At 32.3% G+C, this 25,648-nt stretch overlaps 2 protein-coding genes, 1 long non-coding RNA gene and 1 other non-coding gene across 4 annotated transcripts; 3 read left to right on the top strand and 1 right to left on the bottom strand.

Annotated features, from left to right (window-relative positions):
* Positions 1–1,025: 1,025 nt before the first annotated feature.
* Positions 1,026–1,132, top strand: LOC146903431 (small nucleolar RNA R71). Its single transcript, XR_015024406.1, has one exon. It is a non-coding gene; the product is annotated as a small nucleolar RNA R71 (small nucleolar RNA).
* Positions 1,133–3,688: 2,556 nt separating this feature from the next.
* On the bottom strand, positions 3,689–5,530 carry LOC146903430 (uncharacterized). The gene is made up of 2 exons (XR_015023890.1): positions 4,909–5,530; positions 3,689–4,810 (listed from the first exon to the last, which is right to left on the bottom strand). It is a non-coding gene; the product is annotated as an uncharacterized LOC146903430 (long non-coding RNA).
* Positions 5,531–9,854: 4,324 nt separating this feature from the next.
* Positions 9,855–13,802, top strand: LOC146903429 (lactoylglutathione lyase GLX1-like). The gene is made up of 9 exons (XM_085738563.1): positions 9,855–9,920; positions 10,041–10,132; positions 10,218–10,342; positions 12,223–12,287; positions 12,367–12,579; positions 12,831–12,878; positions 13,048–13,155; positions 13,279–13,431; positions 13,557–13,802. The coding sequence occupies exons 2-9, from the start codon at positions 10,041–10,043 to the stop codon at positions 13,596–13,598; spliced, it is 846 nt and encodes a 281-aa protein (XP_085594689.1). The 5' UTR covers positions 9,855–9,920; the 3' UTR covers positions 13,599–13,802.
* A 3,080-nt stretch (positions 13,803–16,882) lies between these two features.
* Positions 16,883–22,220, top strand: ADT1 (arogenate dehydratase 1). Its single transcript, XM_085738560.1, has 11 exons — positions 16,883–17,360; positions 18,544–18,611; positions 18,699–18,791; positions 18,885–19,085; positions 19,478–19,558; positions 19,640–19,735; positions 20,252–20,329; positions 20,398–20,487; positions 20,574–20,641; positions 21,125–21,206; positions 21,679–22,220. Exons 1-11 carry the CDS (start codon positions 17,090–17,092, stop codon positions 21,733–21,735), a joined length of 1,185 nt encoding a protein of 394 aa, XP_085594686.1. The 5' UTR covers positions 16,883–17,089; the 3' UTR covers positions 21,736–22,220.
* Positions 22,221–25,648: the final 3,428 nt, after the last annotated feature.

Below are 25,648 nucleotides of genomic sequence, written 5' to 3'. Positions count from 1 at the left end.
TGAAAAGAAATATTTGAAATGAACCATAAATAAATAAAGAGAAAATGTGAATTTATAAATATTTAGTTTAAGCACAATCAAAAACATCTTAGTAATTCAGAGTTAGAACGAAAGGTAAGTATATCCCAAGTAATTGTCAACCGGGTCGGTGGGTTACTCCTCTGCTTCCTGTCCCCACCCCTCAAAATATCCCCCCCGAACACACTTTTATTTCTCGCTTCAAAAAGTTTTTCTCCATCCCTGTAATCTTTTAAAATAGTAAGGGTCAAATTTCATTTATATTTAAATAAATTGGTAGTAAAATAATTTAAAATTTAACCATAATTAAACAAATAAAGCATTATGATATTATTGTTATCTTGTGACAAAAATAACAATCAAATATAAAATACTTTAACAAATGTTATTCAAAAATCCACTTTAGATGTGAGCTTAATGAGAGAGTCATTCAAAAATCCAGTTTGTTTTTTAAATTCTTGGTTTTGCTTTTACAAAATTTTCTAGCAAAAGTTTCAAGTTGGATTTTTGAGGACCTCTTTCGTTGTTTGCATAACCGGATGGTGCTGTTTGTTGTCCAGAAGGGTTTTGAGGGGTTTTATTATAAATTTTTTGATTGTTCCTCATTCCTTGATTATATTGAGCATAGTTTACTTGCCCAGGACTTTCAACATCACTACCTAGTTGGCATTCAACACCAGTATGACCAAATGTTCCACAAACTTCACATGGTGGCGAAGCAGGAGCAGGTGTGACAACACTTACAGTTAATTTATCAAACTTTTGGAAGAGTGCGTCCACCTTAGCATATAGATGATCAAGGGTAGAAACTTCATACATACTTGCATCTTTTCTAGAGAGTGAAGGAGCAACAGCAGTGATGACTTTTTCACTTGTCCACTGATAGTGGTTTGAGGCCATGTCCTCGATCAAAACATATGCTGCTGTGTAATTTTTATTCATCAAAGCTCCACATGCAGTTGCATCAAAGACCATAATAGAAAGTATGGACAATTAGCCACTTCTCTAAACCATGATGGGGGCAAATCCTAAGCATTTCTTTGAAACTCTCAAACGCATCGTAAAGAGATTCCCCATATCTTTGAGTGAATCGTGTTATTTGATCCCTCAATTGAGCAGTTTTACTAGCGAGAAAGAATTGGGCAAGGAATGCTTGCCTCATTTGGTCCCATGAAGTAATAGAACAATTTTGCAATGAATGAAACCACACACTACCTTTATCCCTTAAAGAGACACTACTAGAAAAATTGAGAATAGAGACGGGCGAAATCTGTCTCTAAAACAAGAAAAATCTGTCTCTAAATAAGTCTGAGACGGAATCAGAGACGGAACTAGGCCTGTCTCTATTTTCGTGGTCGCTAAAGGCTTTAGAGACGGAATTATAGTTTCCGTCTCTGCTAGAGACGGAATAAATCTGTCTCTAATTTTTCAATTCCGTCGCCAAGAGTTCAATAAATTTTGAGGTATTTCCGTCGCAAATAGAGACGGAAATCACTGTCTCAAATAGGCAAAATTCCGTCTCTGAATTCTGGCGCAAAATTAATGAATTCCGTCTCTGTTCAACTAAAATTCCGTCTCTACAGAGACGGATAAAAAGTCCGTCTCTAAAAATGATTTTTTTTTTGTTTTTTTTTATAAATTCAGCCTCAATATTTCAAATGTTTAGTGCTAAAATAATGTTTAAGATATTCATTATGTCTATCTAACTATCAAGAATGTCACAATTATATTTTGATAAACATCAAATTTGCAAAAGTGACATGAAAGTACACTCATACAACAAAACATCACCACATGATATTATGTCATCAATTCATCATGTAATTTTACCAATATAAAATTATCTAAAATGTAAAATGATCATGATATATGTTTGATCTAACAAAAAATATATAAACAAAAGTAACCAAACTAAAGTTCATCCATCTCGCTGTTACCATTATCACCCTCTCCTTCCTGTTGAATTGCAGAGTTTATAATAGGCATGAAATTCCCAAACATTTGCTCCTAGCGCTCCATAATAGCAACTTCAATCAATACATCTCTGGCCACTTCAATCAGCTCAAGCATCAACAAAGCTCATGCCATGCTCCATAAGCACTTTTTTTTTCAAAAACATCTTATCCATAGCTTATTGCTTCTGCTTTCGGCTTTTTAACTCAAACATCAACTTATCCACAATCTCATCACTTCTGCCTTTGCTACAATTTCACATAATCACTTTCCTGACAGTTTTCCCAAAACAGCTTATTTGCAACTTATGACTTACGAACGTTCCGATTTCGACTCAAGCTTCAACCCAAACTCTTACTAAGTCTACCAAGCAATTTATATTCAGTTCTGGAGCGATTCCACCAACTTAAATTCGCAATTCAACTTATTCCGCAAAATTATGCCAAAACCCGTAAGTGACTTTCAACAGGATTTCCAAAGTTCAAACGTGTATTCTGAGTTCATTTTTAATCCGAATCATATGAACTGTATATCCAAACTGAAGGGAATTGAATGTAAAATCCAGAAATCCAACAATTACCCAAGTCTGAGCAACACAGCAACAACTACGACAAAAAAATCCACTTATATGCCATACAAATTTTTACTTAAAATCACGGAGTTCAAGCATAATCACTTCTTAACAACAACAGCTCAACCATAAACAGCTTCACCCTATCACACAAACCCAGCACCAATAATAGACAACATTAACTTAAACATCCAACTCTTAAAACAACTTATAGCTTCTACAAGTTTCAACATCATTCCAAGCTCTACTCCACTTATCCACACATGTAAAAACAGTTATTAATCCACTCATACAGCCCCTCAAGCATATAATTCCTGATATAACCATCACAAGAACATACATAACAACTTACTCACATACGGCCTTCAAATCCTTTACCCAAAGTTAAGTTTCTAATTCTTCTTTCAATCCCCACATCTGTATAACAAACCCAAATGTGCATAACATCTAAACATACTTGAAGGCCATCAATAGTCATCTGCAAGCTAAGACATTCATGGTGAAAGAAATTGATGTTGTGGGAGGAAGGCTAGGGTTCGGCCCAAATTTCACACATTATTGTCGAACATAAACTTAATCAACATTTCTTCACACCAATTCAATACTTATTTTCAAAATAGTTTAGTTCCAACCTTACATCAACATAAACTATGATATTTAAGCATATAATAGGATAAAATAAAGCTCAAACAACAACTAAGTCTCATATATCCATTGAAGCCTTACTAGGAAGCGTAAAATCATCAATTTAACAATGTAGACCAAGATTTTCGGGTGTCAAGCCATTGATTGGACTTGAACCTTCAATCTACCGGACTTGCTCGATTTTATTCTTGGGAAGGGAAAAATGAGATTGAAAAACCCTTTTTGGATCCGGGGGTCGGTTACGATTCGGGAAGGTGTTAGGCACCCGCGTCGTTCACGGTACTCCGTGAGAACCTCTTTCTAACTTTATTTTTATTTGAAAATTTATTGTTTGAAGTTGAAGTGAAAGAATGGAGGGAGAAGAAGTTGGAGTTTTGGTTATTTTTATTTGATCGATTTGAAAGGATTAAAGCCTCTGCCTACGTACCCTTAAAAGGGATCAAAACCGTCGTAGTTCACTCTTATAAAAAATATTTTTGTGGGTTAGGTTGATTTTAATTATTTTTGAAAAATGGTTTTCAAGAAGGAGATTGAGGGGCCTCAAGGCACTAGAAATAAAAATAGAAGTGAGGTTGTTTCATTTTATTTAAGAAATTGAGTCTAAGTTTAATTAAAGTTCAATTAGGATTTTGATTAAGAAAATAAAGGGAAAATCACTTGGATTTGGATCCAAGGTTTATTATGAAAATAATTTGACTTTTGCTTATTTAATTTTTGGAATGAAAAAGGTTTTACTAAACTAACGGTAAATTGGCGTAACGATGCAAAAAGTAAAGCAAGCATGGATAAAATGGTGTAGTGTCGGTGCTTGTGTCGGTGTGTGCGATTACTAAGCTATTACATACCATTCCTAAATGCAAAGCCCACAACAAATTACATCATTCCCCTAATTATACACACTAAAAAATATGGGGCTTTGCAATAGGAAAAAAAAACATGAATAGGTACCAAAATTAAAGCAATCATGATATAATGAGATAAATGAGAAATTTAAAGCATCAAATACTAGAGTAGAATGCATGATGTTAAAAGTTTTAAAGCAATGCATGAAGTAAAGCAAAATTAACAAGAAAAATTATGGAGTAAAAAAAAAAACATTTAAAATGCATGAAATAACAATTACATCCTTAGATAAATTGAAGCAAATGCATGATCTAGAAAAAGATTAGAACACTAATTAAAACATTATGAGATCATAGCTAAAGATTAATATGTTAAACTAAAATGTTAAGAAAAAAAAACGACAATGAAAATAATGAAGAAAAAGTGATGCGCATAGGATTTTTCTTTAAGAAAACAGGGGGTGCAGCAAGCAGTACTGGGGGTGCAAGCAGTAGAAACATAGAGGAAATGAAAATGAAAAGAAACAAGAGTTTGGGCTTTGGCAGTATATAAGCAAAATCTGCCCAGATTTTCTCATTTCTTCTCATTCACCTCTCTCTCTAAAAATCTACTCTCACTTCTCTCTAAAAATATGTCGCCGGAGAAGATGAAGAAGGGTGGTCGGAGCTGCTCCGACGCGGTGGTTGTCCGTAGCGCCGCCGCGTCGGAGCTACAACTTTAATTTTTTTTAAATTTTTTACTCCGATAGCTTCCTTCCCTTCTCCTCTATTCAAATATCAACTTCAAAATAGCAAAAGAACAAACACAAAGCTTAGATCTACAGTTCATGATTCGAAAATGTTGACACAAAAAGGAAGAAGAATAGTACGTTTTAGTACCTCTGTCTATCTCTGATTCGGATTTGTTGGGATGATTCCCAGACCGGTTCAAGTGCGATGCTTCACGTTCATCTCTCTTCTTCTTTCTGTGTCCGCGAATTCCAGCTTCTTCTTCACGTTCTGCTTGTTGTTTGCTACTGAATCCGACCCTTTTGAGACTGCAGCGTTCGAATCCGGTCTGATCTGTTGCGTTTGGATGTGTGTGCTACGGTTCCTTATTCTTTTTCACCGAGTTCCGATTTGGTTCAACCTATGGTGGTCATGTTCGAATTTGACGTTGACAGTGGTGGATGTGTCGAAAAAGGAGTTGTATTGTGAGTGGATTTGAGGTTAAGGCCGATTGAGGTTCATGTGAGATTTGTTGAAAGTTGTTGCTGAGAAAGAGGTTTAGGTAGCGTGATAGATTGTGATGATTTTTTTGTTTGGATTTTGAATGTGAATTGGAATTGGAGCTGTGTTAGTGTTGTTACTGTTAACTGATATGTGGAATTCAAAAATGAAAATGAAAGGGAAGTTGCTGGAATTTGAATGTTCTTGATAAAAATTATGAAGAAAGGGTGTTTGATCTTAAATGTTGGTGCTGCCGCAAAAAAGCAATGTTAGTGTGAAATTCTGCAGTCCCCCCAATGATTGAATCTGACAGTGTTATTTATAGTGGACCAATTAGGGTTGAAATGAAAATTTGCTGGACCAAAGTGCCCCTGACTTGGGCAGCAAGAACCTTGAGGACCAAATGACTAAAAAGACCAATTAACTAAAAATGAGAATTAAAATAAATGAATTAAACACTAAAGCTAAATAATAAACTAAATGAAAAAATAACAACTACATAAGATAAAAATTACGAACTTAAATTGCGATTAAAAAAGTAACTGCTTAAAATGTGACTAGAAAAGTTCTAACTGACTAAATAAAATATTTAACTGCTTGAATAAAAAAAATGTTTTAACCAACTAGAATACGAATAAAAATGTTTGACTACTTAAAATAAGACTAAAAATATTTTAACGAGCTAAAATACGAATAGAAATATTCAGCTGACTAGAAATACGAATAAAAACAAATTGATTGATTTAAAAAGCGAAAAAAACTTTAACTGGTCAAAATTTGGGGTATGACAAACAAAAACAACATGCTGAATTTGTGGCTTTCTTCAAAAATCCGAAAATATATGTAAAAATTCTAAAAATATAACTTTGAGAAGAGGTAGAAGATAGAACTCACCAAGAGGAAGGAAATGAAATGAAATGAAATGGTCAAAGTTTTCATTTTCCAGTGCCGCGGACACAATTTCCGACGCGGTTGCAGCGGTTTCCGGCGCGGTGGTCACCGGCAAAAGTTCTCCGATCATGAAATAAATTGAGGGGTTTGGTAGAGGTCATCATGGGGAAGAAGATGGTCGGTTTAGTTTTGTCAAAGGTGACTCACGGTGGCCGGAATTCGAGAGAGAAGGTGGTGATTGAGATTTTTGAAATTTCACCGATAAGGAAATAATAAAGTGGGTTTTGAAGAGGAATGAAAGAGGAGTTCAATGGTGGTGGTAGTGTGGTCACAGGACGTCGGACGGTGGAGTAATGGTGGCTGGAAGTTTTTGGTGGTGGTGGTTGGGAAGAGAAGAAGAAGCGTACGTGTTTCTGCTTCTGTGTTGTTGTGGTGTTGTTTCAGGAAGAGAGAAAGGAAAGATGAATGAATGGTCGTCCTTTTACTTCTAATAATAATAATAATAATAATAATAATAATAATAAGGTAACAACAACAAAATAAAATAGTTGCTTCATTATTCCTTTTAAAAAAATAAAAAAATAGTTGCTTCATTAGGTGGGTACTCTCAATTAATAGTTGATATCCATTTCAATATAAAATCAAACAAAATATTTTTGGATCAAAAGGATTAAATTATTTAGAACTAAAACATGCTAAAAGTATTTGTTGAGATCCTGTGACCACACTAAAGCAGAAGAAGAAGCGGTGGATTAAATCTTGTTGTATGTTTGGATTAAATTAAAGGCACAACCATCCAAACATACAACAAGATATTGAATCCAATTAAAATAAATTAGATTTAGATATCAAAAGAAAAATATTGAATCCAATTAAATTCTGGGTGCGGGCTCCTTTATGAAAAGTGGGCGGGCAATGAAATAATTTGGCGGAAAAATGAAAACTTTCAATTTCAGAGACGGAATTCAGAGAAGTTTGACTATTTCAATAACTACTTGACCATTTAGAGACGGGCACAGAGACGGAATACCTTAGATACGGAAATAAATCGTCTCTAATTTCCGTCTCTGAATTACCTTTTATAGGACAAATCATAAATCTAGCTATGTAGAGACGGATTTAGAGACGGAAATATTTTGAGACGGAAAGTTCCGTCTCTAAATCCGTCACAAAAACATTAATTATAATTTCCGTCTCTAAATGATTTTTTCCGTCTCCAGTTCCGTGTCCATTAGAGACAAAAATAATTCCGTCTCTAAATTCCGTCGGTATTTCAGCTTTTTTTAGTAGTGAGAAAGGAAAGAGGTGCAGCCTTACGACCTCTTGGTTTGCTTTCAAAGTTCCACCAAGTCTTAAAAAAGTAGCAATATGAAGATTCGGATCCTCGGTGGGTAATCTGGAGAATTGATTTTGCTGCACTAAATTGAGAAGTGCAGGTTTGATTTCAAAATTATCGGCCTCAACCGTTGGGTACACAATAACAGCGTGCAACTCATCCGTAGATGGGGTTGCATACTCTCTAAGAGTGCGTTCCTCAGCCATATGGTTTCTGTTTTTGTGTGCGTTTCTTCTTCTTTTGTGGAAGAACATCTCAATCTCAGGAACGAATTCTCTAAAACTTTTGGTTTTTCGCATTCAAGAATTAAAAACTCCAAAAGTTGAAAGTAAAAAAAAGAAAAAGAATAAAAAAAGGAATCCAGTCTAACCGATACTAAAAAGTTAATCAATATTACTAACTCCCCGGCAGCGGCGCCAAAAACTTGATGTGTAAAATCCGCAAGTGCACGGTTTTATCAAAGTAGTAAAAATATCGTTCCACAAGGAGTTATTGTAATTATTGATTTTCTTTTCAATTGTGATTAGCTGAAAAGTTTAAGGTTTAGAAGTTTAGCAAATTTGGTGTTTATAAAATAATAAAAAGCATCTCGAGATTATTGGTTCATCATAATGACAAATTACTCACAATCCAAACCTATATTTTCCTCTTAAATTAAATTCGTTTCTAAAGACAAGTTTTTCTAATGTATTTCATGGCTCCTTTCAGAATCCATGAGTGTGTTTCGATAACAATCATGTCTATTCTCATGGTTGATTGTTATTGATACCCTTTACGAGCGAAACTTATTGCCTCAATACTTCACAAAACTATTCATTTGGGGTGTTCCCATCAAGTTTTGTGTCGTCTTGTCTAATTTCATTTGTTCCAATATCAAACTTCATCTTTCGATCCTTCATTTGATATTTGAGATGATGAAATAACAACTATCAAACTTCACCTTTCGGTCCTTCGTTTAATACTTGTTACTGAGTTTGAAAACGATGAAATTAGATTAGAAAATAAATTTAAATAAGATTAGGGTTCTAGGCTTGGGTTGATAGGAATTAAGTCATTAGACTCATCCAACAATCCCAAGACAAAGAAATCTACTCACTCATGTTCATCGTAGACAAAGAGATTAAAGAGATGGAGAAGAAATACATGAGAGTAAAAGACTGAAAGTAAAAGTGCAGAATTATAAAGAACAAGAAAATAAAAGAACTTTGATTCAAAAGAAATAAATGTCACAAAGAATTCCCAAGATTCAAAGATGAATAAACAAGTCTGATGGGTCCTCAATTTATAGCAAGAGGAACATCATAAATTAACACTAAATCGGAACATAAATTTGCACTAAATCGGCACATAAATATGCACCAAATCAGAACATAAATATGCGCCAAATCGGAACATAAAATTGCACTAAATCTGCACTTAAATATGCACTAAATCAGCACATAAATATGCACCAAATCAACACATAAATATGGCAGAATTTCCCTCTTTTTAGCTTTCTTCTCAACAAGCTTCAATCATGCATCTTAATCCATTCTTTTGCTCAAAAACTTGATCATCCATCATTTGTGATCCTAAAAATAAAACAAACAAATATGAAGTATCAAAGTTCTAAAAAGAAATTAAAACACATAAAATTCTACTAAAATAAACACTTAAAAACCTATAATTATTGACTTATTACTAGGATGAGATAAGGAAGCTCTAGCTATGTTATGAGCTACCCTATTTGCTTGTCTCCTGACATAAATCACAAAATAATTACTGTGAAATGCTAATAAGGTCTTACATCTTGAGATTATATCTTCCTTAAAAAAAATCTAGAAATTATATCTCCAAACTCATTAAACAAATAGTTTTATATAAATAGATTAGAGTGGATTTTTTTAAAGAACATTTATTTTTTTTAATGGATGGTTTCCATCAATCAATCACTATTCAAAATCATTCAATTCATTAAAAATACCCAACATTTTCTTATGGTAAATAAACCTCCGTTGTCACGGGAGTATGTCGACACCGGTCCCAACCGAAACTTAAAACAAGTTTTGTTCTGTTGCGTGAGTCTAGTTCATATTTATCTCATCACTCTTAATTTAAAATGAGAAATGATATTTGTACATAATTTATTAATAACTCTTTAATACTCATATTATATTTCCTTTTCCCTTTTCTCTCTATTTTTCTTATATAAAAAAAAAATTATCACAAAAATTGTCTCAAATTTTGGTCAAATATCACAACTCTTTTAAAATACCTCAACCGTTTATAATTATATTTTGAAATAATTGATGGTGCCACGATTGACACGTTGGCTTATAAAAAATTAATATTTTATACTTGGTGTGAACTTTTTTGATTATAAAATATAGCATCCTTCAAAAAAAAAAAAATAGCAAAAACTAGCGATAAGATATTTATCCTTACCAACAGACATCCCTCACTCCTCTGTTCAGTGGTTAGTTAACCCGTTTGCCTTTGCTGATTGCATGTTTTTGAGCTTATTTATGGTTTGGTTATATGAATGTGTTTGCGTTGCACTGTTTGATTGCCTTAATTACTTTTGCATGTGTTGCAGATGGCTGAGATTGATTTGGATTGGCCAAAGAAAGACAACCGTCGCTTCCTTCATGTTGTTTATCGTGTTGGTGACCTTGAACGCACCATTAAGTATGTTTAACTTTTGTTTTTACTTTAAGTAGATGATTGTATTTGCATGCTTAAAATGCTAATGTCTTGGATATGGTTCTTTCAGGTTTTATACTGAGGCTCTTGGGATGAAACTTTTGAGGCAGAGAGATGTTCCTGAGGAGAAATATGCCAATGCTTTTGTTGGATTTGGCGATGAACATTCCCATTTTGCTGTTGAATTAACATATAGTATGTTACTCTGCTACTTACCCTTTAATTTCCTTTTTATATGTATTATTTCTCTTCATTAATTTTAGGATTAATTATGGGCATTTACGTGTAATTTAGTTTCACTGTTTTTGGTTGGTGCTTTTAACTGTGGGACCGTGACTCTGTAAATATTTGCAGGTGTTTCTCTTTCTGCACACCTTGTGTGGAATGATTCACCGTTGTTTATTATATATATCATTTTTATTTGTTAAAAAAAAGGATTAATTATGTTTTTATTTTAGGTCCTATAAAATTATGATTGTTTAAGCTTAGTTCCTATGTAAATTTTATAAATTGAATTAAGGCATAAATGCATTTGTGACCCCTTAACAATTTTGATTTTGGCCCTAACAAAAAAAAAACAATTTTACCACTTAATTTTATAAAACGCTGCAAAGTTGCTGAGAAGAACAGAGGGCCAAAATCGCAACTCTTTGTAAAAATAAAGAGTCAAAATATCTTATTTCCCTAAAGATAAAGGGGTCAAAAAAGCATATTTTCGTTAGAGGGTCAAAATAGCATATTTCTCTTGGTGTCCAGTCTCGAACCGAGTTCCTTGAGGTTGAAGAGAGTTTCTCTCAGCCAAATGAATTCACGGGAGACAGACAAGAGTGCATTTCTCTAAAGATAGAGGAATTATTATTATTTTTTTTTATTAGGAGGCCAAAATTGCAACGAGAAAGCTGCATATTTAAGCCTTGAATTAACACATAGTCCTACATAAATTTTGTTTAATTTTAGTCCCCTATTTTGCTTGGAGCAAACCACCAATTTGGTCCATGTCTTTATAAGTGACTCTCAAATTAGTCCCCAAATCTATTAATATTTCGAAACAGTCCATGCCTTTGTCAAAAGTTTCTCAATTAAATCCTTGTCTCTATGTTTTTGTCACATGAATATCGACCTAATTGAGAAACTTTTGACAAAGACATTGACTATTTTGAAATATTGTCAAAAGTTTCTCAATTAGACCTCTTTCTCTTTGTTTTTGTCACATGATGAGAGACTTAATTGAAAAACTTTTCACAAAGACAAGGACTATTTTAAAATATTAATAGAGTTGGTGACTAATTTGAGAGTGACTTATAAAGACAGGACCAATTTGGTGGTTTAATTTACTCATTTTGCTCGACTAAAACATTTTTTTTTTGTTGCAAAAAATGATTGTTTTTAGTCACTTACACAAGATGGGTGTTTTCAAAGAGCTTAGTGACAAAACTCATACACTAAGTGCGGAGAAATGGAAAATCGTGAATTAGAACCTGCTCCTCTAACAGATCAAATGTCACCCTAGTCTTTTATCATTTGAATTGTATTTATTGGACAAAAATGAATGTTTTAGTCTAGCAAAATAGGACTAAACTTGAAAAATCGTCTATTTTCTAAGGACTTTTTGTATGGATGAATTTTATAAGAAATAAAAACATATTTAACCCCTATTGTTATTTGGGTCCTCCTAACCGGTGCCCCGGGGCACCGGTTAAGCATACCATAAAAGGGAATTATTACCATAAAAGGAAACTGTTTTTGACATTATTATACATTAATTACACAATTTCAATGCATTAACTACTATATAATTTCCTTTTTCATATCCTTTTTCAATTTATTTTTGCTAACCTTATTATCACTATTTTTTTCTTACTACATGAATTTACTCCCTCAGGTCCTATTTACAAGAGAAAGTTGACTTTTTAGATACATTGAATAATTTATGTATCTAGTCAAGAATCTAAACCACATACATAAATTATTTAATGTATCTAAAAAATTAATTGTCTCTTGTAAATAGGACCGGAGGGAGTATTTACTTTGAATTCTTGTAAACTGTTTAATTATATGATTTTATTAATTGTTAGATTATGGGGTGACTTCGTATGATGTTGGAGATGGCTTTGGACATTTTGCAATTGCAACTCAAGATGTAAGACAAGAGTATTCTAACTTCACATAAACTTGTGATTTGTGAAGAGAATGAACATTTGCTTCAATTTTTATTTTAGGTTTACAAATTGGTTGAGCACATTCGTGCTAAAGGTGGAAACATCACAAGGGAGGCTGGTCCAGTTCAGGGTGGGACAACTGTTATTGCCTTTGTGAAGGATCCTGATGGCTACACTTTTGCACTTGTCCAAAGACCTATAGTTCACGACCCATTCTGTCAAATAATGCTTCGCGTTGGTGATTTAGAAGGCGCCATAAAGTTTTATGAAAAGGTAACAATCCAAGACATATTTCTAGGAAGAACAAGTATGATATGATTTGATCTCAATTATTTAATGCTGTTTTGTGCGCATTTCATGTGTGTGAAGAGTCAAGATTAGTACTTGTACTATTTGATAGCTTTTGCTTGTATGTACAAAATAGAATCAGAGAATTGCATTTGATGAGTCATGATTTAAATATGCATTAAACCAAATGTGGTTTATTAACCGAGGCTATGTTCTTATGGATCATATTTACATAGGCTCTGGGCTTGAAGGTGGTGAGGAAGGTTGATAATCCTGAGAACAAGGTGATGTTTCCTCATGCCTCTTTCTTTGCAATGTAGTTATTAGCAGTGACATCTTTTATGTCAAAGCCATTCTAATCAGAAAGCATAGATTATATATACAACTACAATAGTGCACATAAATTGTCTAAAATGAACATAGAAACACATGTTTTTGTTGCATGTCCTACAGTACACTATTGCTATACTTGGGTATAAAGAGGAGGACGGGGCAACTGTGTTGGAGTTGACATATAATTATGGTGTCACGGAATACTCTAAGGGAACTGCTTATGCACAGGTTAGTTCATAAGTTAAAAAGTGGTTGTCAAAATATCATTTCTCTAAGTTAAATTATCCGACCTTGAAGCTTGAACTAGCTTTCTGCGCATCTCTGCACGACTAATGGTAAAATATATAACAGATTGCTATTGGTACTGATGATGTCTACAAGAGTGCTGATGTAGTCAACCTAGTCACACAAGAGCTTGGAGGGGAGATCACTATGCAACCAGGGCCAATTCCTGGCCTTAACACAAAGGTCACTTCCTTTTTAGATCCAGAAGGATGGAAAACTGTAAGTTTGTTTTTCCTCCAAACTCCCGTACAAAACCTTAGTGGTCGGTCGGTGAACGACCACATTACAAATGCATCAATGCCTATAGGTTTCTAACATCATGTTTATTTTTTTTTTTTGTGTAGGCGTTGGTTGACAATGAAGATTTCCTGAAGGAACTGGAGTGAAGAGCGAGCTAACAAGAAATAAGTAGCAGTCCTAGGTAGTGAGACTAGGCTAGTGCTTTTGTGTGAACAATAAAATAGTCTCGCAATGTTTATCGGCGATCCTTATGTTTATTATTGTGTTAACTTTCATGTGGTTGTGTAATAATCTATTTTAAAGCACACTTAACATACTCCTTTTGCATGTTAATCTACTATTGTTATTAATCTTTTGATTTATGATCTGTCACATAGTGAGTTTCTTTTAGCAATGGAACCACATCTCATCCCAATTTGAAGTAATGGGATGAAAGCATCCATAATCCATTACTTCTATTTTATATGCATTCATATAAAAGTGCATGGAGTATATAAGTTACATACTATAAATCTTTGATTTAATCCCTTTATAATTGAAGTTGAACTAATAACTCCCACTTATTTTAGTTCAAGTGTGAGTGAGTAATTAAACGGATAAAAACAGCATTGGAGGTACTATGCAAATTCCAAACAACAACTAAACTAGGATGTCATCTTTGTGGGGATCCCACCAGCATAAAAAAAAAGGTCAAATTTCATTTATATTTAAATATATTGGTAGTAATTTATTTTTTTAAATTTAACCATAATAAAACAAATAAAGCATTATGATATTATTGTTATCTTGTGACAAAAATAAAAATCACATGTAAAAATACTTGAACACATATACATACAAATGTTATTTTCCGTAAATTGTTGAGGGACAAATGGTATAAATTGGGGTGTCTTTCTCCCATCTTTGATCCTTGTCTTGTTGAAACTCCAAATGAGACAATGCTCATGCAATAATCTTCATTTACAAGTATAAATTGACATCCCTAACCTAAATATATGACCACGTCTTTAAGAGACTTATTAGCCAACCATGCCAAAACATATTGGTTCAATTAAATTTTTTTATTTTAAAATTGGTCACTTTTTGCGTAAAAAATGGTCACTTTTTGACCCAAATAAGTGAATTTAGATTACAATCATCATTTTGCTTTTGGCTTGCTTAGTTACAATTTTTTTTTTGACAAACTACAATTAATATTATTAGTTTTGTTTTGACTAAAATTAATAGTTATCTATTAATTTGTATTTGGACCAGAAAAGGTGTAGTTGTTGATACCTGGTAGGTGATTTGTGCATTCTTCCTACCTACATAACTTACCTTTCATATGGAAGCAGTTGAAGAGAGTTAAAGCAACTAATAATCATAAAGTTTTGTTTAATTACAGTTATTAAAAGGGAGATACCTATTACCACATAGGATGGTCCATGAAAACTAAAAATCACACAACCACCACCACCCATGGTTTCCATCAAATAGCCATTTCATCATTTTTTATTAAATTAGTCCTTTAAAACATATAATGACTGCACCACTACATATTTTGCATCCAATTATAATAAAATAAAATGTGCTCACATTAGGGTTTGATATCGATGCGGTATGTTCAAATTCATTGCTCTTAAAAATAGGTATCATAAGTATAATCATATAATTATAATTTGAAACAAAATTGATTGATTATAATATAATTGATTATTTTTTTGCTCAAAAAAAAATATAATTGATGATTTTTTTTATTTATCAAATTTGACTTGAATTAAGAGCAAACAAGGTATTATAATCAATATTAATTGACCTTATTATTAATATACTTATGAATTTTTTCTCCTTATAAGATATTATAATTAAGAGCAAATTTAGACCAAATAAGGTACTATAATTTTTATAAAAGGAGAAAAAAAAGGCAATATCAAATTTGACTTGAATTATTTTTTTATTATAAACGGAGAAAAAATTCATAAGTATACTTTTTTTTATTAAGAGCAAATAAGGTATTATCAAATTTGACTTGAATTATTTTTTTTATTGTAAACGTAGAAAAAATTCATAAGTATATTTTTTTATTAAGAGCAAATAAGGTATTGTCACATTTGACTTGATTTTTTTATTTTTTATTATAAACGGAGGAAAAATTCATAAGTATATTTTTTTTATCAAATTTATTTTATAAATAAGGAGAAAAAAATGTACTTAAGTAATAATGTTTGATATTATAAACATTTTTTTAAAATCAGGATGTGTTTCACCTTATTTTTATATCCAAATAATCCAATACATTTCACCTTCACCATAGTTTTAATGCAAATGGTCTGTTTCAAAAGGAAAAAAGAAAAAAGAAAAAAGAAACGCAAATGACTTTCTGAGTCAAATAAAAAAAACTAAATGCAAATGGTTTTCTAAAATTGGATTCACTTTTTAGTAGTTTTATATTTTAATTTAATTCAATTAAATAAAGTTAAGTTAATTAAATTAAACAATTATTTAATTAAATACAACTATTTTGGTCAAATAGCCTAGTGACTAGAAACTCATCCATAAAGTGAATAAGTTGATAAATTTAAGGTTTGAACCTCGACAACTGCATATATAATATGCGATGTTTATACCAAATAATCTTGTTTTTTGAAAGAATATACTAAATAAATTATGCTCACGGAACAAATTTTAATATTTTACACAATGGTGAATATAATACTTTACAAAATAAAAAAATTTAAAGACTCTCTCCTGTTTTATTTATAAAAGATATTTGTGTTAATAAAGTTTGATACGTTTGGTCTAAATTTTGACCAATTGTCTTTTATAAATAAAACCAAATAGAATTAGTATTTAATTAAATAAAAAATAACTTTTTAAAATGCATTGTATTTTTTTGAGCAATTTTTGATGCATTGCACTTTTTTATTTTTGGTAAAATTGCGGTCCTTCGAATCCACCTAACTATGTAGTTTTTTCCCTCTTTTTTGCGTTAACCTTCAATTTATTTTCTTTACAAGGAGACCAATCATTTGGTAATCCAATTATGTACAATGTATGTACATCTCATATTTCTTAACTTAAAATGGTACATCGAATTTTCACATATTTTTAATTTTTTTTTAAAGAATTTATGTATTTGATCCAAAATTTAGACAAAATACATGGATATGGACTCACTCCTGTCCTAGTCTTTTACCATCTAGACTATCCACAAATTTTATTTTATTTTTTATTCCTACAACAACAACAACCAATCAAAGGTGGTCGTTTATGTTTTTCATTTACTCACGTTTACAATATAAACAAAGAAAACAAAACTGGTTGGGTCGGTTACAAAGTGTCTCTTAAGAAACGTAGTATATTTACCTTACCTTAGTTCACCTACCTTTAAGAATTGTTTTGTTTTGTTTTGTTGGTCTTCTTAAATTCTCAAACATTGTTTAAAATTCTTATACGTGTGTCTCTGTGTGTGTGTTTGTCTATTTCAGCTCAAACCAGGGTCATCACATTCACACTGTTCATTCATTCATCCCATTTACTCACTCAACAACCAACCAATTCTCATGGTCATGGATGCCTCTGAATTCTGAACACTGAACTTGTCTTCCATTGATACTAATACTATAGTGTTGTAGATTGTTTCGTTTGCTTGATTTTCATGGCTTTTTTTGATCTTGTTCTTCATAAGGGTACATTCATTTGGGGTTCTTCTTCCAAACCTCATTCTCAATTGGATTCTCATTCTGGCGGGTTGACTGAGAATCTCAGATATCAACTTGTTCAAAAATGTACTAGTTTGAGTGTTTTAGCTCAGAAAGCTGCCATTCCTGTTGAAGATGAGAAACCATTGGTTCATTCTCTTCTTGATGATAATGCCCTTCTCCGCATTCAAAACAAAGGGTTTCATAAGGACATCAACATGCATCCCAGTGAGTAGTTATTTTTATAATATCATATCATATCATATCATATCAAATTTAATTTTTATTATGTTTAACAACTATTATCATTGTTTTGATGTGCTGTGTTGTGCTTCTTATCATTGATTCATTGCTCTATCACCATTGAGTTATGATCATTATTATTATTATATCAACTAATGTATATCCAATTAGAATTTGGGGGAAATAATTTTGTTATGTAATTGCTGACATCTGTGTTATTAAGATATTCTGTTGGACAAACATTTTTGATGGAAGGTGTATTTGGTGTTTGACACGTGTTGGCGACACATGTGCTTACATTTAATTAATTAATTTTTTCAAATTTTTACCGATGTCCATGTGTTGTATCCAGTGTCTATGTCGGTGCTTCGTAGGTAAGATATGCAGAAAGGAAATAGACTAGTAATGATATAGAACACCAGATTCTCTACAAGGTTAACCATGTACATCCTCTGTCATTTTGGCGATATGTAGTGGACTAAGGGTGAGAAAGCCTGAAATGTTGACACGGTGTGATGGCGTCAACTGAGAGTGAGTGGCTTTGATTTTTGAGTGCAAGCATGCGCTACATAGTCTTAATTCAGATATTATGAATGATCCAATCCAGAACATTATACGTGTTTTACAAAAAAACATTATATGTGTAATTTAATGATCATTGTTATCGTCTGATGATACTCATAGTCTTAATTCAGATATTATGAATGATCCAATCCAGAACATGTTTTACAAAAAAACATTATATGTGTAATTTAATGATCATCGAAAAAACATTATATGTGTAATTTAATGATCATTGTTATCGTCTGATGATACTATGCTAATGATATTGTAGTTTTCGTTGAATGTATAGTATAATTAAGAGTTATAATGCATCACCTTGATCTTGCTTAAATTAGTGTAAATACGTCTATACCTTATGGTTTTAATCTGCAAGATTGTACCCTACTTGTCATAAACTACATGTTGATCCGTGTACTTGTGCTACCATACATGTGCCAGCATGTAGATCGACACAATTTTGTAATATAATGAATGCAACTTATGATTCTATGCTCGCCATAGCCAGTATGCGTGCTAAGAAAGAGGTGTTCGTATTAATGCGATTTAATTCCCTTTCCTATATTACCCACATTTTAGTATGATTATGTAACTTGTGTAATTGCAGAGCCATTAACATCAATTGATGTTTCTTCTTCTGCAAGCGATGGATCAAAGGTGCGCGTGGCTTATCAGGTATCATGCTTAATAGTTCTAAACCCTATTCAGCTGAAACATCCATGTCATTATTTCCTTTGCTAACTAGTCAGTTGCTCGATACAGGGACTTCCAGGAGCATATAGTGAGGATGCGGCTTTGAAAGCATATCCAAAATGTGAGACCGTACCTTGTGACGAGTTTGAAGCTGCATTTAAGGTTCCAATATCTTCGCCTTCCTCCTCTCCCCACCTGGTGCTTTAATTTATGAGTTATAACTGTTGCATTGACATATTTGTATTCTTCCTGTAGGCAGTTGAATTGTGGTTGGTGGATAAAGCTGTTCTACCGATTGAAAATTCTATAGATGGAAGCATTCACCGCAATTATGACTTACTTCTTCGACATAGGTTGCACATTGTTGGGGAGGTGCAGTTGCGTGTTAACCATTGTCTCTTAGGATTGCCTGGCGTGGCAAAAGAGGAGCTCAAAAGTGTCGTGAGTCATCCTCAGGTTGGCTACCATGTATTATGTATTTTGTATAACTCTCTTCTATCTTTGCCATTTTGGTAAAGAGTGAACAAAGATGATGCATTATGTTTCCTATTCAAACACACTGCATAGATATGCGTGATTATACTTTGAAATTGTAGTGACTTCACTTTATTACAATTTATTGGATTGCATCAACCTTCTTCACTATCAGTTATATAGGGATTATTTCTTATTGGAATCTACTGGCATATCTCTACATGCCAATTTTCAGGTTTTAACCTGGTTAATGATTGCAGACTCCTGAGACTGCAAATTGTATCACTAGAATAGTATTACCTTTTTAGAACAAAATACCAATCCATAATATATTCTGAAATTTTAAAATGATGTTATAATATATTTACATGCAGGCTCTTGCTCAGTGTGAGATGGTGCTGAATGAGTTAGGCGTTGACAAAATTGGTGCACATGATACTGCTGCTGCTGCTAAAGTATATTATCAATATTTTGTCTAAAAGTATGTATCTAGGTTTTAAAGTGACATGTCTTAACTAATAGGATCTTGTGGACAGACACTGGCAATAAATTGTGTAAGACACAACGGAGCTATTGCAAGTTCCCGAGCTGCAAAAATATATGGCCTGGACATTCTTGCAGAAGGAATTCAGGTAATAATTCATTTACACGTTTTTGATGATTGAGCTGCTAAAGAACTTTGCCGTAGCTTATGTTTTCAGTTTTTTCACTAAATGGTTTCTATTGCATGCAATGCTATATGAGTTGATGCCTCTTCCAAATTACTGTTTTCCCTTCTGAGCTAGGATTGGAAAATGTTTATTTAATATTTTCCCGATGTATGAGCCAATCTTTAAAAATGTACCATGATTGTCATTTCCCATCTACAAATGATTATGACTTTGGGGTCTTATTTAACCTAGTTAATAGTTTTCAACCCACTTGGGTTGGCCTGGTGGTATTGGCTTGGGACATTGGAGTGTGCTTCTCTCAAGGTCTCAAGTTTGATTCTCCCTGGTGCCAATTTCGGTGGGCTAGTTTGAATTCTTAAAAAAAAAAAACCTAGTTCTTAGTTTTTGAGACAGAAATCAGTTGCATAGTAGTTGTATAGTAGTTTTTGTTGGTTTAAGTTAAGATTAAAGTTGACCTTTTCATTGCTATCCTCATAGGACGATGATGCAAACATTACTCGTTTCTTGGTCCTTGCAAGGGAGCCTATAATTCCAGGAACTGACCGGCCCTATAAGGTATACAAATTGTGTTTAAATATAATTTTACTTTTTGAATCGCTGACGAGTTCATGATTTTTCTTCAGACTAGCATTGTTTTCAGTATAGAAGAAGGTCCAGGTGTACTATTCAAAGCTCTTTCAGTGTTTTCTATGAGGAATATTAATTTGGCAAAGGTGAGTTGATTAATTTGATGTTGAACTTTTGAAATTAAAAACGGACATTCATTCATTGCTTGTTTTTTTTTACTATTTTAATTCAGATAGAGAGTCGCCCACTGAAGCAGCGTCCGTTAAGGGTTGTTGATGATTCAAATGAAGGGAGTGCCAAGTGAGTAAATTTATTCCCTATTTGAGGTTTTCCATAGTTGAATTTAGTGTGTAATTTTTTTAGTTTAAACACAAATTGAACAACGACAAGTGCTTGCATACTATATACAACAATATTGATGAAGATAATGGGTGTGTGGATAGAGTATACAGACTAATAGGCAAGAAGGGAGGAGTATGTTGTAGTTCATGATATGCTGAAATCCCTTTTATCATTCACCATTTCACATTACTAGATTATGGAAAAATGGCGGGTTCAAACTGGTTCTGAACACTGGCTTGGACCAGTTTTTTATGATTCTCGCGGTTCTGAGATAAGCCTATTTTTTGGTTTAAAATGAATTGATATCTGCTAGGTTTTTGGTTAGGCTAGACGATTCGATTTTCAAAGCTATTGTTTTGGCTGTAATTCGTTGTTAATGATTCTGAAATTTTGCGTGGAAGTTAATTGTATGATCCGGAAATAAACGTTTTGTGGTGGCAGGTATTTTGACTATCTCTTCTACATCGATTTTGAAGCTTCAATGGCAGAACCCCGTGCACAAAGTGCTTTAGGACAGTTGCAGGTCCGTCCATGACCAACTCAGTTTAATATTTTTCCCTAATTTTTTTTGAATGACAGTTGATAGTTGTTATTCTGCTAGCAGAGAGAGTATAACCTATGACCTCTTTATCACTCTAACATCTATGTCCCTCCGCCAAACCACCCAGTCACCTTATCTCTTCTCAATATTTTTTTTTCCTAATTGATTGATCCAACTTATTCCACAACGTTGCTAGGAAAGCCGCATCCTTAACTTTTTCTTGTTAAGCAGCTTCCCAGTTAGTTAATTTTCTTCCATATATCAGTTGCATGATTCATTATTAAATTTCCTTTTGCTACAATAAATGAATCCATACATAATCACAAAACCCTTCTGTAGTCCTCACCATGTTTTTACAAAGGTGTTATTTTTCTTTTGTGACTTCAACCATATGTTTTGCTTTCAGATCAAATGCTATCTCAAATTGTTTTGTGTGTTGGTATTTACATTTCAGGAATTTGCGAGATTTCTTCGTGTTCTTGGTTGTTATCCTATGGACACTCATGTATAGAAGTTCAATTCAATGTCTTACAAGTAGGTAGGAGCAGCAGTAGATGTTGTTTGTTTTACTGACAGCATGAGCGGCTAGGCTACTACCAGAGTCAAAGGGAGAAAAACATTGCTTCATGCACCTGTTTCTAAATTATTTTGATCTCCTAAGGAGTCTTGTCATAGTTCACTCTGGGATGGATGCTGGTGCAGTCCAGGCATCATCATTTTGCTATTTATATTATGTCATTATATATTATCATTCATTTGCGCATAGGATATAGCGCCAATAAAGTTCGTTACCTTTGCAGCCTCTTTCTGGAAACAAAAAAACTGCAGGATCCTTGTTCCAAAACCTCCATTTTGTTTCAGAATTTAGAATTTTCAATTGCAGACCCCTTTATCTAGAAATATTTTGGAGTTAAAGAATCATAATCAGATCCCTTGTTTTCCTATTTGTCAGAAATGATATTGGCAAAGAAATATATGACTTTGCACGTTTCTATAGCATACTGTTGTAGTACAACGGAAAAGGCTACATATGTACTTGATTTTGTAGCAACAAAGTTTCCTCGTTCTTCAGTTCAACTAAATCTAATCGTTGATTTAAGAAGGATTTCTAACATGTTTGGTGAGGAGGTTGTTTGGAGGCTTCTAGTTTGAGCTTTTGGTTGGACGTGCAGTTTTTACCATGGAAAGGAAATTGTTATTTCAAAACAACCAGTTCATCTCAAATAGATCATCATCAATCTGTCGGTTTCCCTAAATTCTTGGTTAGAAGTTGGTTCTAACCCTCCATGATGTATTCGGTTCGAATCTAGCAGAGAGCAAAGATCATCACTAATTTTCTTTCTGTACTCTCTAAAATCTATGTCCTTCATCAAGAGTCTCAGAGAATAGAAGGAAGCCTTCCATCTTGTCTTGTGTTAAATTGTCTTTTTTTCTTTTTTTTTCTTTTCATCTTACTATGCTTTTTTTATAGAGCGAAGGAAATCTTTCATGCCGAAGAAGTTTTCTATGTACGCCCTTGGCAACTTTGCCTTAAATGCATTTGGTCTCCTATTTTAAAAAACAAGTTTTGATCCCCTACTTTAAAATTTCACTTTCTAAACTTTTCACCCCTCATCGGCTCATCCCATTTTGGGGTAATTTTTATTGATGTGGTATATTCGTTAATGGCGTGTAAGAGCTTATATAACCATCCTGAATAGTGAATATCCACGTCGGCAAAAAAAGACCTAAAAAACATTGCATGTCATTGATGAATATGCCACATAATTATTCAATATGACCCAAAAAATGAGACGAGAGATCAAAATTCAGAAAAAGGTGAAATTGAGGGACCAAAAAACTAATTTTTAAAATGGTTTGATCATAATTTCATTATTTTTTGAAAATAGGTAGAATAAAAGTGCATTTAAGTCTAAATTTATTTATGGAGATTTTTGTCATCGATTGTGGTCATATTTGACTCGAGAGATTAGTCTTTGCAATTGTCTGTGGCGGATATCCGATTGACACCAAAAAATTGGTCTAGAGAAAATAAATAATTATTTGTTCAATGAAAAATAAAAGGTATTAATTTAATCTTTAAAAAATTTAAATGATGGTTAAATTACACTTTTATATAAGATGAATTTTGGGGGCATTTTTACTCTTCATCAAGGATTATTTTGAACCTGTGAAGTTTTTGAGAATCTAATTGACATTTTCATTTCCAAATAAAAAGGGTTTGTGTTTTTTTTATAACTAATTTAATAATTTACACAATAGGTTTTTGTGTTTTTAACATGTTCAAGATCTAATTACAAATTATTAACATGTTCAAGATTCAATTACAAAATTTTTAGTTAAGGAATTTCACACAGCTTTCTTTTAAGATACTTAAAAACACACTTGATTATCAATCCAGTTCGAGTTGAATAAATTCTTATCAAGATGATTGTAAGTATGTTAAACGAAGTGTGAGTTTCTAATTTTCTTTTAAGATATTTATAACACACACCTAAAAACTCTAGCTAAACAAATGTTTATATCAAATTCAATTCGAGTTTTAAGTTGAACCAATTTTTATCAAGTTGAATCCTGACAAGTTCAACTCGACTCAACTTATATCAAACCCCATAAAAACAGCTCTCAATTTTTATCAAGTGGCTTTGATTTGATTTGATTTTTTGAAAAATTTAGTGGCTTTGAATTTGAAGCAGGTTGCATAGAATTTAACTTCATCTCCGGACGATTCAGACTCCTTAGAACAAACGACATTTCCTCATAATCTTTATACCTTTTTCTCCCGACTATCTTTGAGCAAGCCTTCCTTTTTCTTTTTAAAGTATGCTGAATGCTGATTGGTTGTAGCATATAACTATATTTATAGATCCAATTGTTTAAAGGGTTCAGCCCCCACGTATAAAACCCACTATGTCATTTTTATCAATAGTATATATATAAAGTAAGGTTTTTTATGCCACATGTCACTTCCACATTCATTCTCAATATTTTTATTATTTTTTCTATTTTATTTAACATAAATATCTCAACAAACTTTTGATCTTATGCACTCAGTATTTTTTATCTCAACAAACTACACATCAATCAATCAATCAATAGTATATATATAAAGTAAGGTTTTTTATGTCACGTGTCGCTTCCACGTTTATTTTCAATATTTTTATATTTTTTTCTATATTTTATTTGACATCTTATTTGACATAAAAATCTCAGCAAACTTTTGATCTTATCCATTAAATATTTTATTTAATTTTATATTTAATTCCTAATATTTTGTGTAGCCAAAATATCTCAACAAACTAGATATAATACTTTCAATACTATCCATTAAATCTTCCTTTATTTGTTTTCTTTCTTTTTTTTAGGAAAAGAAGTTTCAATTAGCTTTTTTCATTGAGGAAAAAAGGCTTCGATTTGTTTTTTTGTTAACTCTTCCTTTATTTTATTTTTTTTGTTTTTTTAGGAAAGAAGTTTCAATTAGCTTTTTTCATTGAGGAAAAAAGGCTTCGATTTGTTTTTTTGTTAACTCTTCCTTTATTTTATTTTTTTTGTTTTTTTAGGAAAAGAAGTTTCAATTAGTTTTTTTCATTGAGGAAAAAAAGGCTTCGATTTGTTTTTTTGTTAACTATAAATAAAGGAGAATTTTTTAATCACGTAAACACATATTTTGAGCTGAAACTGAAACTCAAACCTTCTTTTGATCTAAGCTTTTTCTTTCTTCACGTTTGACAAACACCTATACTATTGTTTCTTTTACTTATGCTTAGATTTTTATTTTTATATATAATATGAGAGGGAACTAACACCTACGGGTGAGTTTACTGATTGTTTTTTTTTCTTTCAGGTCCTTTGAACTATTGTTGCTGGCATCCATTACAAACACCTACGAGTTTCAGGTCCTTGAACTAACACATATACTATTGTTTCTGTTTCAAGTCCTTGAACTAACACCTATACTATTTTTTTCCTTTTCGTTTCAACAGTAGCGTTTTAATATTATTAATCACCTATAATATTATCACCTATACTATTTTTTCAGGTCCTTTTCGTTTTAATATTATTAATCAGTAGCGTTTTGATTTTAATAATAATAATATTTCAAGACCTGAAATATTTTTATTTAATTTTATATTTAATTCCTAATATTTTATGTAGCCAAAATGTCTCAACAAACTATATATAATACTTTCAATACTATCCATTAAATATTTCTTTTTTTTAGGAAAAAAGTTTCAATTAGTTACTATCTCTTTTAGCACCATATTATTCAATTAGATTTTTTCATTGAGAAAAAAAGGCTTCGGTTTGTTTTTTTTAACTATAAATAAAGGAGAATTTTTTAATCACGTAATCACATATTTTGAGCAGAAACTGAAACTCAAACCTTCTTTTGGTCTAAGCTTTTTCTTTCTTCAGGTTTGACA

This window comes from Medicago sativa, chromosome 8 (assembly GCF_051527215.1).
Source record: "Medicago sativa cultivar Bolivia chromosome 8, Bolivia_mono, whole genome shotgun sequence".
Classification (NCBI taxonomy): Eukaryota; Viridiplantae; Streptophyta; class Magnoliopsida; order Fabales; family Fabaceae; genus Medicago; species Medicago sativa.
Note: the sequence above shows the minus strand (reverse complement) of the source record. Positions and strands in the feature narration are given on the sequence as shown.

Coding starts and splice junctions, on each gene's coding strand:
- LOC146903429 (XM_085738563.1), top strand. CDS start 10,041: ATGGCTGAGATTGATTTGGATTGGCCAAAGAAAGACAACCGTCGCTTC. Junction 12,288..12,366: donor TTGCAATTGCAACTCAAGAT/GTAAGACAAGAG, acceptor TTTTTATTTTAG/GTTTACAAATTGGTTGAGCA. Junction 13,432..13,556: donor ATCCAGAAGGATGGAAAACT/GTAAGTTTGTTT, acceptor TTTTTTGTGTAG/GCGTTGGTTGACAATGAAGA.
- ADT1 (XM_085738560.1), top strand. CDS start 17,090: ATGGCTTTTTTTGATCTTGTTCTTCATAAGGGTACATTCATTTGGGGT. Junction 19,086..19,477: donor GTGTCGTGAGTCATCCTCAG/GTTGGCTACCAT, acceptor ATTTACATGCAG/GCTCTTGCTCAGTGTGAGAT. Junction 20,488..20,573: donor GGAATATTAATTTGGCAAAG/GTGAGTTGATTA, acceptor ATTTTAATTCAG/ATAGAGAGTCGCCCACTGAA.